The sequence below is a fragment of the Elaeis guineensis genome, chromosome 2 (assembly GCF_000442705.2).
Source record: "Elaeis guineensis isolate ETL-2024a chromosome 2, EG11, whole genome shotgun sequence".
NCBI lineage: Eukaryota > Viridiplantae > Streptophyta > Magnoliopsida > Arecales > Arecaceae > Elaeis > Elaeis guineensis.
Window position 1 is genome coordinate 5,266,107 of NC_025994.2, and position 17,972 is coordinate 5,284,078.

Here is a 17,972-nt window from a genome sequence, read left to right on the forward strand (position 1 = left end):
TTTTTCATCGTTAATAGTTGAAAAATATAAAATTTTAAATTTGAAAAAACTAAAGTATTAGCGACTTAAAAGGAGTTTCCGTCGTTAGAAGTGGTTTTAGCAACGTAAAATTTTGTTGCTAATGTTTAAAAAAATTTTAAATCTTCATTAAGTTTTCATATTGAAGAATATATATTATAATAATTTTTTTATATTTATAAAAAAATATAAGATAATTTTAAAAAATAATATGTTCAAAATAAAGAAATCTTGGTGCAAATGGTGGGGCATATGAAAAGTCATATATAATGTAACTTCAATCAAGAAATATTCATGCATCTAGTTATGTAAATATCTTACCATTAGACTCTTAAAATTTATATAGGAATCTTTGCTTGATTTCCTTCATATATGATATATGAACTCTGCAAGCTGGGGAATGTAGTGTCGTAGTAAATTACATGATTTGATTTCGATGATAATCGGTATTTACATGATTTATTTTCGATACCACATAACTGATCAAACGGGTAGGATTAATTTGGATTTCCAACTAAAAGAATAATTGTAAAACCAGATCAAATTTAGAACAATCCCAAACCATAATAAGATTAAATTAGAAGTGTTTTGGACTTCTGAGCAGATCTAAGACATATGCAGTCAAAGAACAACTCACCAATCCCCACGCAATGCTCTCATCTGTAGATACTTGTGAATTTTTGAAGGAAAATAGAGAAAACGACCGCATCACCGACGACAGTGGACTCGACGACCTAAGCTATCATGAAGCTCTAATTTTCACTGACTCGACGGTCACCAGTTCCATCTCCACCAAACCCAACAGCTGGAGCTTGGGGGGATGGGAGGCAGAGGCGGCAGCGACGGTGGAGTGGCAGACAAACCCCAGGGAGTGGACATGATTTGGTCTTGTTCCAGGAGTAGGCATTGAGTGTGAGATTGGGATTGTTGCTTCATATCAAGAATGTATACACACACATATATACACACACACACATATACATACATACATATCTATATCTATATACACACACACACACATATACATATTATTATTGCATTATCCAAATTAAGAGATGAATGAAAAATGAATGGAAAAAAAAATATCGGGAACAAGACATATTTTAAATTTCTCATTTAAAAAAATTCTTCTTTGAATGAGAATTTTTTTTTTGTTGATTATTAGCGATGAAAAATAATTTTTGTTGCTAATTATGTAATTCATGATGAAATAATGTTTATTGTCATAAATAATAATTCTTCAAGGCATTAATTTTCCAACGAGAATTTTTTTTTATGGCAGGAACTATTAGCGATGAAAATCTTTTAATTTTTGTCGCTAATAAGCTAAATAGGGACAAAAATTTTATTTTCATCGAAAATAATAATTTTTGGGGCGTGAATTTTTCAAGCAAATTTTTTTTTTATGATGGGAACTATTAGCGATGGAACTTAATTTTCGTCGTAAATAATTATTTATTCAAATTATTGACGATGAAAAGAATTATTAGCGATAAAAATTTTCATCGCTAATACCTTGCATCCCGTCAAATCCCATCGAAAATCCATTTTTCTTCCTCTTCCCCCTCGGGCATTTTCTCTTTGCGTGCGTGTCCCGAGCTCCTTCCCCTCCGATGTCTCGAGCTCCTTCCCCTCCAGCATCCCCCGTCCCCATCTCGACCTCCTCCACCACCACTGTCGGTAAGTATCTTTTTTTTTGGGGTGTGCCACGGCTGACGTGCCGCGGTCGGAGGCCGACGGTCGCATGGGGCCTGCTAGCCACCGCGTGCCACGGTCGGTGTGCCGGGATGGCCACCTAGTCGGGATGGCGGCCCACAGCCGCATGGGGCCTACGGGCCTGCAAGTTGCCGTGTGCCGCGATCGGCCGCCTGGGCCAGGACGACAGCCCATAGCCACATGGGGCCTACGGGCCGCAGCCGACGTGCTGGGACGACCGTCTGGCCAAGACGGTGGCCCGTGGCAGCGTGGGGCCTGTGGGCTGTCGCGTGCCGCGGCCGGCGTGCCGGGATGGCCGCCTGATCGGGATGGTGGACCGCGGCTTCATGGGGCCGCCTGGGCCAGGACGACGGCCTGCAGCCACATGGGGCCTACGGGCCGCAGCTGACGTGCTGGGATGACCGTCTGGTCGGGACGGTTGCCCGTGGCAGCATGGGGCCTGCGGGCTGCCGCGTGCCGCGGCTGGCGTGCCGGGATGGCCGCCTGGTCGGGATAGCGGACCGTGGCTGCGTGGGGCCTGCAGGTAGCAGCATGCTGCGACCGGCGTGCCGGGACGGCCGTCTGGCCGGGATGGTGGCCTGCGACCGCGTGGGGCCCGCAAGGTGTGTGTCAGGGATGGTAAATTTGAAGCTGCTGCGTGGGGATTGCAGGCCTGCAGGCCTGCGTGCTTGCGTGTCAGGCCTGGATAGGGCCGATCGGGCCTGGGTTGGGGTGGGTCGTGCCTGGATGGGGCCGGTCGGGCAAGGTCCGGTCGGGCTGGCACGGGTCAGGTTGGGCTGGGGTGAGTCGGGTGGAGCCAAGTCGGGTTGGGTCGGGGCGGGTTGGTGGAGCCGGGGCGAGTCGGGCTAGGGCTGGTGATGGCGGAGCTTGGGTGGGGTGGGTTGGGCTGGGGCTGGTCGGGTGGAGTGGGTTGGGCTGGGGCTGGTCTGGTGGAGATGGGTCGGGTCAGGTTGGGATGGGGCAGGTCCGGTCGGGTTCGAAAGGCTGGGATAAGTCAGGTGGAGTCGGGTTGGGTCGGGCTGGGGCTGATCGGGCGGAGTCGGGTTGGGTTGGGCTGGATCTGGTCAGGCTGGGATGGGGTGGGTCGGGCTGGGTCCGAAAGGCTGGGGCAAGTCAGGTGGAGCCGGGTTGGGTCGGGCTGGGGCTGGTCGGGTGGAGCCGGGGTGGGTCGGGTCGGGTCGGGTCCATGCCGGGTCGGGTTGGGTCGGGCTAGGGCTGATCGGGCGGAGTTGGGTCGGGTCGGGCTGGATCTGGTCGGGCTGGGATGGGGTGGGTCGGGCTGGGTCCGAAAGGCTGGGGCAAGTCGGGTGGAGCCGGGTTGGGTCGAGCTGGGGCGGGTCGGGTGGAGCCGAGGTGGGTCGGGTCGAGTTGGGTCGGGTCCGTGCTGGGCTAGGCTAGGGCACCCAAATTATTATGATTGTTGCATATTATTATAATTGTTGCATATTATTTTTTAGTGTTACTGCTGAAGTTAGTTAATTATTTGACTGATTAGTTTTTCACTAACACAATGCACATTGCTGTTACTTGTTATCATTAAATTATTTTATGTGCTATTTTGTATACTGTTGAAATGATAAATAAAAAAAGATATTTCTATTTTAGAGAAAACTCTATTGAAATTTCTGATCAAAAAATTTTAATACGAAGTTATTCTTTTTTGATAAATTAGAAATCCATCTTCGAATGCATGTTCAGAGATGGTATTTAAATTACATTAAGCCGTAGATTCCCATTCAAGTTTCGATCTTCATCGAGATCGAAACTTGGATGTTCCATATTCGAGCTTCTTAAAAAAAAAATAATATTATTATTGTTAATAGTTGATATTTCATTTCATTATGTGGTATTCAATGGTTATTTGTCATTGTTCTCCGAGTATGTGATGGATAGGGTGCGTGGGCACTATATCCACATCATATACTTGGAGAACTATGGAGAGATGCTGTCGAAATTTTTGTAAAAATGAGATAAAATATCTACTAATAATAATGAGATTATTACTATTTTAAAAGGGATAGGACCACACCTGTTAGTAATGATTTGAAAAGGATAGGATCATGCATTTTTACTTCATAAAGGGATTGGGCCACATATTTTCTGTGTTAATATTCAGTATGCTTGTCTTTTTTAATATGTGTTATTTTGTATGAAGTGATCCGGATCTGGATCCGAGTCTGAATTTTGGTTGGAATTCGGATGCGATTCAGTCCAAAATTTAGATCGAGATCCTGAATACCACAAAAATTTTTTTGATTGTTAATGATTTTGTATTTATTGTTAGATAAATATCAACAAAAATTGGATGAATGCTAGAGAAATTTTTTTGCCTGAATACCAAAAAAGAGTTCAAGATTTCATTGATTTTGCACGGCATAAGACTGACAGTGCTAGTCGAATAAAGTGTCAATGTAAGAGATGTGTCAATATGGTATATCATCACATAATACTTATTGAGGAGCATTTGCTACAATATGGTATGGATAAGAAGTATACTTGTTGGACATGGCATGGGGAGGATGATCCGAATGAGGTGGTATGCGATGATGATGATACTGAAGATGATAGTGATACTGATGGACCTATCAAACATACGGGTATAGGAGAATTGTTACATGATTTATATCAAGGTGCTTGTTTGAATGTATGGGTGAATATTGCTGCATCTGAAAGTAATTCTGATCATGAACATAATATTCAGCTTAAGGTAGAAGGAACCTCTGAACAGTTTGCAAAGCTTGTAAGGGATGCACGAGAGCCACTTTATCCAAACTGTATAAAGTTTTTAAAGTTAGAATTTTTGATAAAATTACTTTATATCAAAATCATGAACCAATGGAGTTAGAAGTCATTTGATCAAATTTTAACATTGATTAAAACAGCTCTGCCCGATGGAGAGAGACTGCCAAAATTATATTCTAAAGAACAAATATACATGCAAAAAATTAGACTTGGCTATACTCCTATACATGCTTGCAAAAATGACTGCATATTATTTTATAAGGATAACAAACAAGCAACTGAATGTCCAAATTATGGTGAGCCTAGATATAAAATCGATAATAGAAAAGAAAAGAAGATAACTCAAAAGATTTTGAGATATTTTTTATTGATTCCAAGACTTCAAAGATTGTATATATCCACAAAGACAGCTGAAGAAATGAAATGGCATTATGAGCAATGGATTTCGGAGGAGGACATACTTAGCCACTCGACCGACTTTTTAGTGTGGAAAGACTTCGATACAAAGCATTCACATTTTGTGAGTGACCCGCACAATATCCGGCTTGGTCTAGCGACAGATGGATATAATTCCTTTGGCAATCTGAGTATCTCTTACAGTATGTGGCTTGTGATGCTAGTTGTATATAATATGTCACCTTGGAAGTGCATGAAAGAACCATTTATTTTTATGTCACTATTGATTCTAGGTCCGAAAGCACCAGATAATGAAATTGATGTATATCTACGACCTTTGATTGATGATCTAAAGGAGCTATGAAAAAATGGAGTTCAGACATATGATTTTATGAGTCGAAGTAATTTAAAGTTGCATGCTTCGATATTATAGACTATCAATGATTTTCTGACATATGAAAACTTATCTGGATGGAGCACCAAAGGATATCTGACATGTCCAATATGTAATAGGGATGCATCCTCCTTACATTTAAAGTACGGATGAAAAATATATTTCATGGGTCATCGACAATTTCTTTCTGCTAATCATTCTTGGAGGATCCATTATAATCAATTCTTTGATGGTAAGTTTGATCGACGTCTGCCACCCAAGGAGTTAAGTGGATCAAAAATTTTAGAACAAATTGAAGTCATTGAAAATATCTGATTTAAAAAAATATCGGATACTCACAAGCGGAAGCGTACTGAAGCTGAACTGAATTGGATGAAGCGAAGTATCTTTTTTGAACTACCGTATTGAAAATAACTACTACTTCATCATAATCTAGATGTAATGCACATTGAAAAGAGTATTTGTGATAATATCATCGGTACTATCTTGAATATTTCAAAAAAAATAAAAGATGGTACAAAAGCTCGTCTTGATCTACAAAAAATAAAAATCCGATCGGAGTTGTATTTATTTCATCGAGGTGAGAGATTTTTTATGCCACCCGCATGTTATTCACTGTTTGGAGAAGAAAAGAAGAATTTCTATGGATAGTTCAAAATCGTAAAGTTTTCTGATGCATACGCTTCATACATATCGTAGTGTGTTGGGAACAATAACGATAATATCTCTGGCATGAAAAGTCATGATTCCCATATGATGATGCAACATTTGCTTCCTATGGTCATGCGTGGCTATTTGGGTGGTGATGTTCAAACCGCATTGATTGAGCTGGAAGTGTTCTTTCGAAAACTATGTTGCCGAAAATTGAAGATTAACTTACTTAAGAGATCAAAGAAAGATATCGTACTTATCCTTTGTAAGTTAGAAAAAAATTTTCTATCATCATTTTTTAATGTTATGGTGCACCTGACTGTCCATCTTCTAAAAAAAACTCTTTTAGTCAGACCGGTATATTATCGATGGATGTATCCTATTGAAAGATAAAGAAGTTATACGTATTTTATCATAATCAGTTATAAGATGTAAATATATTTTTAAAATTAAAATTTATTTTTTTTATAAATTCTTGTGCATCTTAAAAAAGTATGTGCGTAATAAAGCAAGGCCTGAAGACTCTATAGCAGAAGCATATGTAGCTACCGAGTCTATCACATTCTGCTCAATGTATTTTGATGATATCGAAATAAAATTTAATCATGCAGATCGTAATGCAAATCATAAATGGGGTGACAATGAGCCGACGTTGTCTATATTTAAACAAACGGTTCGACCTATTGGTGCAAGAAAATTTAAATTTATAGATGTGAACGAGCTATCCAAGGTATATTTTTACATTCTAAATAATTATAAAAAAATTAAAGATTTTATTGTGTAAGTATCATCTCACGATACTGTTTAATGATCAAAATTTTTTTTATATTGGTATAAAATTAAAAATTATAACTTCTTGCAGTGAGCACAAGAGTATACTATGTAGAGAGAATAATACGGATGTCGATGATCGATATAGAAAAAAATTTGTAAAATAATTTGATGATCTTATAAGTTGTATTAGTGATATGTTATTTATTTACTTATAAATAATATTATTTCAATCAACATAATTTTTTATTTTATGATGTAGATGAAACATAAGTATTTCAATAAAGAAGTGGGTGCAACTGATGAGTTGCACAATTTAGCTTATGGTCCCGATCGAAGGATTAATCACTACACATCCTGTGTCATTGGAGGAATGAGATTTCACACAAGGGAGCTTGAGATGCAATGATGGACCCAGAATAGTGAAATTGCTACAACAGGATATGAAGAAGAAGAAGAGATTGATTATTATGGTATACTGGTAGATATCATAGAACTGAAGTATGGGTCCAGTAATTCTGTATTTTTATTTCAGTGTGAATGGTGGGATATTAGTAATAAAAAGATCGGGATTCATGTCGAGTCATAATTTATCAGTGTAAATCTTGCACGAACATGATACCAAAATGAGCCATACATATTAGCAACTCAAGCGAAATAAGTAATATATTTGAAGGACCTAAAGTATCGAGGTAATTGATATATCGTACAAAAAATAATACCTAGAGAAGTATATAACATACCAACTCAATTAGAGATAGATGAAATTTCAGATTTACATGAAGAGAAAGCTTTTCAGTAAGAAGAACAAATATCAGTCGAGTTTTTGGTTGATGATGAACTTATAATGGCACTTTTGAATAGGACTGATCTCCCATCCAACGAAGTTGAAGCTGATTTTGTATCTAATCTGGATGAGTCGGAGGGTGACGATCAGTTCATAAATGACGATGAGATAGAAGACGATACATATATCGATTACTGTGATTCGAATTAGGATCTACACATCGAGGAAGATACGAATATTGATGAGTAGATTTTTATTCTTCGTTCAATTTTGTGTTGTAATAATGATATGCGATATAATTGTATTCATTAGAATATTATTTAACTTTTATTATTATTATATAATATTATATTTATTTATATCTCAATTCTTGCAGATATGGCAGCAGGAGATAGACGACGACGGTCGTGTTCACAGTTACCTGCAGACAGATTGGAGGTTGAGGCACCTTCACCAATCTCCATTGCCTCACCGGCTCTAGTGTCAGAGGGTCCTGCACTAGCAGGTTCCAGTGAGCCGACTACGAGTGAGCTGGATCCCAGTGAGGCAGGTCCCAGTGAGGCTGGTCCCAGTGGTATTAATCATTACACTTTATATATAATCAAATTTGATTCTTTTATTTGGATCATACTAATGATTTATTTATTGTTGTTTTAGGTCAGTCTACATTGGTGGCCAAGCGAGGGTAAGATCTATCGAAGAACCTTACTTTAGAGAGTTGGAGACGTGAGCATCTGAGATAGCATCTCCGGATAGAGATACCGGCCGACTATACCAGACCCATTAGGAGATGGTGTGAGCCATGACAGATCGAGCTGGGCATCATATGCCGCAGCTATGCCCCAGTGACACTTTTTGATTGGCGTCATATTGTTCCGACTTAGAGACAGATTTTGTACACCCACTTATAGGTTAAATAAATTATATTATGAATATTTAATTTGCATAGTATTCTTCTAATGTTTGTTATTGACAGAGTATATTTGACATCGTTGATTTCGAGAATGATCATATGAGGCAAGCGATCGATACCTATCTATCCTTGCGCTTCAAGGATTATCGCTATTACATGCATCAGCATTGGTACCGGATGGTGCAAGCTCATGGGTAGGAGGTAGTGCGGCTGCAGCTTTATGACAGCATCACCATTGACGATTGGACTACCATATGCTGGCATTACGAGGATCCAACATATCAGGTTACATATCTAATTTTTTTTTAGATTTTAATGATTTAATTATTTATTCTTAAATAATATTTGTTATCTACTAATTTTACTGCTAATTTTACAGAGATGATATACCCAGAATGCGACAAACCGAGCGAGACTGATCGTGCTGCATTATGAGGGTTCGAGATCATTTACTCATCACATGGAGCACATAGTATGTATTTTTTAAAATTTTAATTATGATATATTTTTCTAATTATTTAATTTTTTTTTAAATAATTCTCAAATTGTAAAGAGATGCTGAGAGTGGTGAGCTTCCTGGTAGGATCGATATCTACCAGCGGACCCACCAGCGATGGTCGGGGGAGTGGACGATGGGGAGGCAGGAGCTCTTTGTAGGTTTTTTTAATTAATTTTTTATTCATAATTTGATCTTTATTAAAAAATTAAAATAACTTTAATTTTTATTTTCAGGATCGTATGACCGACATAAGATCTTAGTCTATCTCTGAGGGCTCGACCGCATCCACATATGATGAGATCTGTGATCAGGTGCTCGATACGAGTTCCTGTTATATTAGGGGTTTAAGATACGGAATCACTACTCCATCTTCACGATCATCTCGGGCTGAGATCCATTCTACGTGCCAGGCTCGATTAATGGAGGTGCAGAGACAGACTGTCGAGGATCGATAGCAGGTTAAGCAGCGAGCTTAGGAGCTGGCTGCATGCGTCGACCAGTATCAGTAGCTCCAGATCCAGATGATGGAGCAGATGACACACATAGAGCAGACTATCCAGATGCTGAGCCAGCAGCAGGCCGGTCTGAGCTCTGTCGAGCATTCCCCATCCCCACCTCGTTCTCCACATGCCGATATGTGACGGCTCTTTAATGTATTTTTTTTAAAACTCTTATAATTTTAATTTCATATAATAAAATATTAAAATTTATTTATCATTTTATTATATAAATTTTTTATTCAAATTTCTTAATTTATAAAAAATATTATACATATAACTTAAAAAAATATATCTAAATTTAAAAAAAAAATAATTAGCGATGGAATTATTACCAACGAAATATTCATCACAAAAAAAATTATAAAAATGATTTAATTTTTTAAAAAATATATAATTAATATTGATGAAAAATTTTTCATTGCAAATAATTATTAGAGACATAAAATTTTGTTGAAAAAATATTTATTTACGATGTAAATATTAGTCGCTAAAGTTTTTCAATTTTTTATTTTTTAATTAAATAAAATTTTTGATGATAGAAAATTTTTATCGCTATTAATTTGTTATTTATTAGTGACTGTTATTTTTATTATAAATTATTTTTTTTAAGAATAAATTTTTTCGTTATTAATTTTTTACGATGAAAATTTTTCATCACAAATTACTTTTATTGGTGATGAAAAGAAATTTTCATCGTAAAATATTATCAACGATGGTATTTTTTGCGATAAAATTTTAGCGATAAAATTTTTGTCGCTAACTATTATTAGTGACGAATTTGACTTATTAGTGATAAAAATTTTTCATAGCTAATAACTTATTTTCTTGTAGTGAATTTTTAAATTTATGATACATTGGTATTCTACTTATTAATATACGCTTTAATTCTATCTTGCAGGAATACTATCGATTTGAGGCTTTTTAAGAGGAGGAGGCTGACTGTCGGACCTTCGATGAGGTGGCCACATGGAGGCTCCGAAATGACCTCTATAGCCTCAGACAGTTCGCCATCGAGTATTCCGATTCTCAGTCACCATCGGACTAGAGGTCCTACAGGGACCACTGGATATGGATGGAGTATGGGAAGCCCTCTGCGACTAGTGGAGTAGCAAAGTGTACTCCAATAGACAGTAGAGGGTCCGATAAAATTGAACAATCCAGCAGGATTCGATCAGGCACACAGTGGCTCCATCGGCATATATGTTGTCGCCGACAAACTGGTAAAAAATCTATACCAAAACTCTTCACTAGAACTGTAAAAACTTTTATCTATATATTTAATTAACTTAATTTTATTATTTATTTATTACAGATACAGCAGTTGGATTATCCACCAGGTCAGCTGCAGTTGTGGGAGGCCACACACCAGTCTAGGAGGACTGGTGATTACTTAGATTCTAGATCAACATAGATTATGATAAGAATTTCAAACTGTATTTATTAAGTTATTACAGGATCTAATATGTATATTAGAACTAATATATTTCTGAATTGTATAGGTGGATTATGCGGAGTACGTCATTATACAGCACGGTGATGACCCATCCACTCAGCCACTCCTTGACCTTAAAGGATGGCTCAGGATCATCGGAGGGATGAGTAGGAGCCAGGTCATAAGATTCGGCCATAGCTTCGATCCTCCAGCGGTTCGATACTCTTCGACATCCTCATAGACCTCGACGTCCCAAACTTGGAGAGATGCACACGTGGAGAAGGTCGTGTAGAGGCTTCTGAACTAGTGACCTCAGAGCTTTCGAAATACTGTCTGCGATACAGTTGTGGAGATTCTTGGAGACCAGCAGCTGCGTGACCAGCTGGGCTTATTATCTCAGCCATCACATCAAGTAATTCTATTAGTAAACTCTTTTACTTGTTTTAAATTTTCATATTTAGAAACTTCATATATTTAGACTTGAGAATCAGAAAAAATGATCTAGGGGCAAAAAATTTAATTTCACCATCCAATTGATGGATCGGAGGTGTCTATAGCTCAGTATCATCAAATGAAATATATAGGAATAATTTGTTCGAGAATCGAAGGAGTGCATCGAAAGATATACCTCCGTATCGAAAGATACATCTTTATATCGAAACTTGTTAATAATATTTTATTTTTCTTCATTTCAGGATGCTGGGATATCTGGCTTTCATCCACCACCTGCTGGAGAGGAGCAGCAGGAGGAGGAGGAGGACGATGAGAAGGATCTATCCTGATTTTTTTTTGTTTTGATGTATTATATTTTTTTCTTATTACTTGTAAAATTATATAATTTATATTTTTAATATAATATAATTAATTTTTTATTTATGATTGTCATTCTATCTTCAGATTTTAATTATAACAGATGTTAGAAACCATAATTGATTATGATTAATTAAAATAGATTTTAAAAAATATTATTATAAATTTTTTAAAAAATAAAATTAATTATCACTGATGGTATTAGCGACGGCATTAGTAATAAAATAACCGTTGCTAATTTTTTTTATTTTTTTAAATTTGATTTAAAAATAAAAAAATAAATTACTACTAAATTTGACCGTCACAAATGCCATCATTAATAGTTGTTGTTAGGGATGATAAAAAAATTCATCGCTAATAGGTATAATTAATGATAAGGGTTATTCCTACCATCAATTAGCGATGGTGCTCTATCGCTAATATGATAACCGATTGCAAAATCACTACCAGCGATGGTAATTAGCCATCGTTAATAGTAAAATTTTTTATAGTGAGATAGTCTTTTGATGATTAAAAAGAAAATATGAATATTAAATTATAATCTCGAGAAAGTACCTTTTCGCTAATCAATGATCAACACTTCTAATTGATTTATTTTGTTTTTTTGATCGTCTAGCTTTTGATCTTTATCCTCGATAGCATGTCACCGTATGGTTATCACCCCTTTTGTCTAGTTGCAGGACAACAAATGGGGCTCAGGTAAAAATTTAATGCTACCATAAAAATATCCATACAAATATTGAACTATTAGATAGTAAGAAAAATACATTATAATTTTTAAGATATTTTTTATTAAAAAAATATTCTATGTATCGTACAGTAAAGTATATAGTAAAATTATTTGGGTTATACTTCGAGAATTAAAATATATTAGCTTAGAACCCTGTGCGATGCATTATCTTTCGTTGCTCAGCTCCCCCGGTTCAAGCTGCCTGTGGTCCCACTTGAAGTCAATTCCATCCGATGTTCACTGGTAAACAATCTCATCCGATCTTTGAACATTACAAACTACGCTGTTGGGAAAAAAACAAACGCCGGGGTGGCGCACTCACCCAATGCGGTGGGAAATGATTTATTTTTATTGTCATCATGTATCGAATATTCTCTAACGAAATGAGAGCCTTCATGATCACGCCCAGAGCCTCTCTTAAAAAAAAAAAAAAAATCAAACGCTCCGTCCTGATCAGCCTCCTCCATCGCCCTATAAAATGCTCGTATTGCCCATCCGACAACCCCACACAACCCTCCCTCAACCAGAAAGCCTTCTTCCAGGCTATCAAAATGGCCCCCTCGACATCCCTCACTCTCCTCTTCTTCCCCTTCCTCCTCCTCACCCTCTCCCACGCCGCCACCTTCGACGTCGTCAACCAATGTTCCTACACCGTGTGGGCCGCATGGGCAGACCTCGGCAACAACGGCGGTGGCCAGCAGCTCAACCAGGGTCAGACCTGGACGGTCACCGTCAACCCCGGCACCGCCGCCGCCCGCATCTGGGCCCGTACTGGCTGCTCCTTCGATGCCAACGGCAACGGGCACTGTCAGACCGGCGACTGCGGCAAACTGGCCTGTACCTCCTACGGCTCCCCACCCAACACCCTCGCCGAATTCGCACTCAACCAGAACGCCCCTCCTTACTACACCAACCTCGACTTCATCGACATCTCCCTCGTTCAGGGCTTCAACGTGCCCATGGACTTCCGCTCCACCTCGGCGAGCTGCAGCCAAGACATTCAATGCACTGCCGACGTCGTTGGGCAGTGCCCCAGCGAGCTCAAAGTGTCTGGCGGCTGCGATGACCCATGCACCATATTCAAGACTGCTCAGTACTGCTGCCCTAACGGCTCCAGCTGCGAGCCAACCACCTATTCCAAGTTCTTCAAGAACCTGTGCCCGAAAGCGTATAGCTACCCTAAAGATGATGCCACCAGCACCTTCACCTGCCCCGGCGGGACTAACTACAAGGTTACCTTCTGCCCTTGAGGCTTTGACTGCATGCTGATCGATGCATGACTCTATTTCGATCGAGCGTGTGATAGCTTTGGAATAAGGTGATTGTAACCAGATGTAACGCAGCAATTATGGAATAATGGAAACTCTGCATACTTATTTACTGCTAGTAAATGCTCTCCCTTCATGTTCAATGTCTTACGGATGGCTAATTACGAAGGAAAACAAAGGAATACTATGGCAAGTTGCATTATATATTCCGGAATCCATTTCCAATCCCATATGGCACTAGGTTAACTGTTTGGTGGATGTCTGGCCAAAACACCACCTCCCAAGATCTTTCCAGTACCACGCGATGCAGTAGGAAGAAAGAAGAAACAAAACAAAAGGAAAAACAATCAAAATACGTGGATCAGCCACAAAAGGACTCGCCTCCACGGGGCATGCAAACTTCACTATGAAAAGAAAATTTTACAAGAAGAGACCTCACCCTCAACCCTTGTACACCCAATTCTCTCTCACATGAAGTTTCCCTCACAAAAGTTCTCTCTCTCTTGGAGACCCCCCTGAACCCCTGAAGAGCCTGGCGACCGCTGTCCAGGAGCCTCCTGCTCCTTCTCTCACAGCGCCTCACGCCTCTCTCTCTCCTCTCGGTTCGTACGGCGGCGAGAAAACCGAAAAACCCACCTCTCTGTTTCGTCTCAGGCCTTTTAAAGGCTTAAACAAAGGTTAAAGCATGATTAGAGAGGGATTAGGACTCCTTAACAAAGCCAAGAAACCCTCCTGACCGTCGGATCAAGACCGGGAGCTCTCTGGGCCATCCGATCGCGCTCCGGTCCACGAAATAGGGCCGTGGACCGCGAGAAACGTATGGGAAACGTCCACGCGGTCCACAGACCGCTCCGTGGACCACTCGGTCCACGGTGGACCTGGGATGGGCCAGCAGGCCGCTGGGTCGTGCGTCCCGCGCGGGCCTGGGCCTGGGACGCGCGTCCCGCGCAGGCCTGGGTCGCGCGTCCCGCGCGGGCCTGGGTCCCGCGTCCCACGCGGGCCTGGGACGCGCGTCCCGCGCGCCGCTGCCGCCCGCCGCCGGTCGCCGGCGGTCCTCCGCCGCCTCGATTCTCGTGCCGACTTCAAAAGCTCGTATCTCCTCCATCCGAGCTCTGATTCTGGTGATCTTGGTCTCGTTGGACTCCGTTTTTCGCCGCGAACCTCGCTGTGGGCTCAATGTGGGCTGAATCTCGAGACGTCAAATCCTAACATTAACGTTACTAAATGGAACGATTACTCCAATGATCACTGAACCCATCAATTCCACCATCCCCTTTGGCCATGTCGGATAACAGATGCAGGAACACATGCTTAAAAGTTGATCTAACAAGTTGAATCACGGCAAAATTCTTTCATTCATCTATTCTTCTTGTAATATAAAAAGTCTACACGAACTAGCTAGGAGAAGCAATCTGGAAACTCTAGAAGACACGTTCACGTTTTTTTTTAATTATTATGTTAATGACTGGAAGGCTTGGGTTGAGCCTAAGCCAATTTTATTTAATAAATCCACGTACAAACGGTTAGTGAAGGTTACGTTAACCAAGAAGGCTGAAATTTCACCTCCCCCAGACCCCTTGTTTCTATGCAGAACTCATTCATGAAATTTTTTATGATTGACTAAACTGATGTATGTAAGTAATTGATATTCTAATAGATAACTTAAAGAATTTGACGAATTTCTCTACATGTGCTTACAAACATGTGCGTTGGCCAAGCCGAATAATATTGGATACATATCCTCGATCGGCATAGGATTACGAAGTTCGTCACAAGGAAAAATTTCGTCGTGCACTTCGCGTTTTTGATGATTAGATTAGATTAAACTTGCAGAAGATCATGGAGATAGTTTCTCACTTCCTAGTTCTCTGTAAGTCAAGCTGCAATAGGTTGCGTAATTAAATCAGTTTAGATTGAAGTGTACAAGTGGAATTGGTGTTGTGCCGGAGAATGCTGAGAAGCGTATGAGGCGGCTACTTGGATGTTTCCAAATATTTTCTACCGATGTAGCGGCGTTTTTCCACTTCTACTGGCCAGCTATTTCTTAGCAGGCCCTACATGGGACTTCCATCAAAGGACACGGTCAAGTTTTGGAAAATGGAAAACGTTCAGGGCTGTCGGCATCAGCAGTCCAAATACTTGGAACACGCAAGCAGGGATGTTGACATGGATGAATTTTCTTAGCTTATAACTACTGATTGAATCATGTGACTTAAGTGTCCAACACTTATTTCTACATGATGAAGGTACGTATACATGTTCTAGAAATGGTTACAAGAGTCAGGTTGGATTAGGATTTACTTAATCTAGCTTTAATTAATATATTAATTAGTTTAAAAACATATATGAAACTAAACCTAGTCTTGGAACCACTCGTGCAAGGGCTTGTCCATACGAGATATCCAAGCGGCAATCCCTAGTGGTGCCACAATTATGACTGCATCGCTCAAAAAAATTTAAACCTGATCCATTTTCTATCATTAAAGTTCTATTGTATTTGTTGCCGCTAGAATCTGAATTGTAACATTGAGGTCGGCCCAAGACAGAGGAGGCTTCGTGCTTGAAATTTGAGTTGGAGAGTTGCTGGAAGTAGTTGGTTTCAGACAAAACTAAGCTGAGAATAGATGGATCTCCCAGTATCGCCCCATCGAACAAGAAAGAAATTTCACTTGACAGAATTTGCCTAGTGGAGGATTCCCCAATGCTTAAGTCAAGTCGGATTCCAGAAAACCAATAAAAAGATTGAGACAGACAGAGTTTTGGAGAGAGCATATGCGGAAATTCTCTGATCATCCTTTTGTATAGAGTGTGATTGACATCCGTTACCAAAATTAATAGAAAGGGCTTCGGCCCCATATTACGTATTTGGTGATAACCCATTTGGATCGTGCAGTAATGGCTGAATTGGTGTAAGGCCCGAATGAGATGTACAGGAACGAGCAGCCCTTATTGACTACATGCACCGCGACGTGGTGTAATGCAGTGCAAGAAAAAATTTCTCCGGTCCAACACGTCTCTGGACTTTCTCAGAGAACTTGGCTTTTCATACGAGCAACACGACATCCCTCCTCTCTCTCCCGGCCTCCTCTAAATACCCACTGCCTGCCCCCTCCCACAACCACACAGGCCAAAAGATCTATCCAAATCCCAAAGATCGTCAGGCACTCTCTCTCAGATCCCAAAATGGGCTCATCAACCTTCCTTTCCATCCTCTTCTTCCACTTCCTCCTCCTCACCCTCTCCCACGCCACGACCTTTGACATCGTCAACCGATGCCCCTACACCGTCTGGGCCGCCGCCATCCCCGGCGGTGGCCGCCAACTCGACACGAACCAGACATGGTCCCTCACCATCAACCCTCGCAACACCAGTGCCCGCATCTGGCCCCGCACCAACTGCTCCTTCGACAGCAGCGGCCACGGTCACTGCCTGACCGGCGACTGCAGCGGCCTCCTCGCTTGCCAGGCCTACGGCTCCCCTCCCGACACAATCGCCGAGTATGCAACCTTCCAAAACAAAGACTTCTTCGATATATCTGTCGTCGATGGTTTCAATGTGCCCATGGAGATCGGCCCGGACACCGGGAGTTGCCCGGGGGGTCGTCCGTCCCGGTGTTCAGCCGATTTGGTCGAGCTCTGCCCAAAGGAGCTGAAGGTGCCGGGGGGTTGCAACAGCCCATGCAACGTGTTCAAGACCAACGAATACTGCTGCGACAATGAGAGGTGCACGCCGAACGAGTACTCCAATTTCTTTAGGAGAAACTGCCCTGACACATATAGCGGTCTAAACAACAACCAGCCCAGCCCCTTCACTTGCCCCCACGGGACTAACTACACGGTTGTCTTCTGCCCTTGAGAGAGCATGCTTTCAGTCCATGCAAGCAATGGTATACACTAGTATGCGTTGGGATCCTCTCCAGTGTGAGTATAGACACTTAAGAGGTCAATAAATTTGGAATAAGGCAAATGTAGCCAGGTTCATGAGCAGTTACATGGCCTCGTGATATACAAATTAACAACGAAATAATAAAAACGGTTCTCAATTGCTTCCTAAGTGGTGATATGATCTTTGCGGAGCTTTTGAAATTTGAGCACTCTAAGAGCTTTGTTTCTTCAGGAGTACGAGAGCATTTATTCCCTGACAGATGACCATGCAACGGAAAGAAACATGAAGCATATACCTACGTACACAGGTAAATATATTTATACGCGTGCACATAAATATCCATTCATACACGCTCCAGAATATGCATATTAGAGCTGATTATAGGTCAGACCTCAGACCTAAATTATATCATTTTTAGTTAGATTATGTCTAGCCTGGCCGATTTAAATTTGATACTTTT

The 17,972-nt window shown here is 40.6% G+C and overlaps 2 protein-coding genes across 2 annotated transcripts; both read left to right on the top strand.

The window, feature by feature from the left end:
• The first annotated feature begins 12,858 nt into the window (after nt 1-12,858).
• Nucleotides 12,859-13,763, top strand: LOC105033141 (thaumatin-like protein 1). Its single transcript, XM_010907821.4, has one exon. The coding sequence runs from the start codon at nt 12,911-12,913 to the stop codon at nt 13,607-13,609; it is 699 nt and encodes a 232-aa protein (XP_010906123.1). The 5' UTR covers nt 12,859-12,910; the 3' UTR covers nt 13,610-13,763.
• A 2,969-nt stretch (nt 13,764-16,732) lies between these two features.
• Nucleotides 16,733-17,680, top strand: LOC105033331 (pathogenesis-related protein R major form-like). Its single transcript, XM_073251501.1, has one exon. It carries the CDS (start codon nt 16,811-16,813, stop codon nt 17,480-17,482), a length of 672 nt encoding a protein of 223 aa, XP_073107602.1. The 5' UTR covers nt 16,733-16,810; the 3' UTR covers nt 17,483-17,680.
• Nucleotides 17,681-17,972: the final 292 nt, after the last annotated feature.

Bases quoted from the DNA above. Each gene is read 5' to 3' on its own strand.
- LOC105033331 (XM_073251501.1), top strand. From the start codon at position 16,811: ATGGGCTCATCAACCTTCCTTTCCATCCTCTTCTTCCACTTCCTCCTC.
- LOC105033141 (XM_010907821.4), top strand. From the start codon at position 12,911: ATGGCCCCCTCGACATCCCTCACTCTCCTCTTCTTCCCCTTCCTCCTC.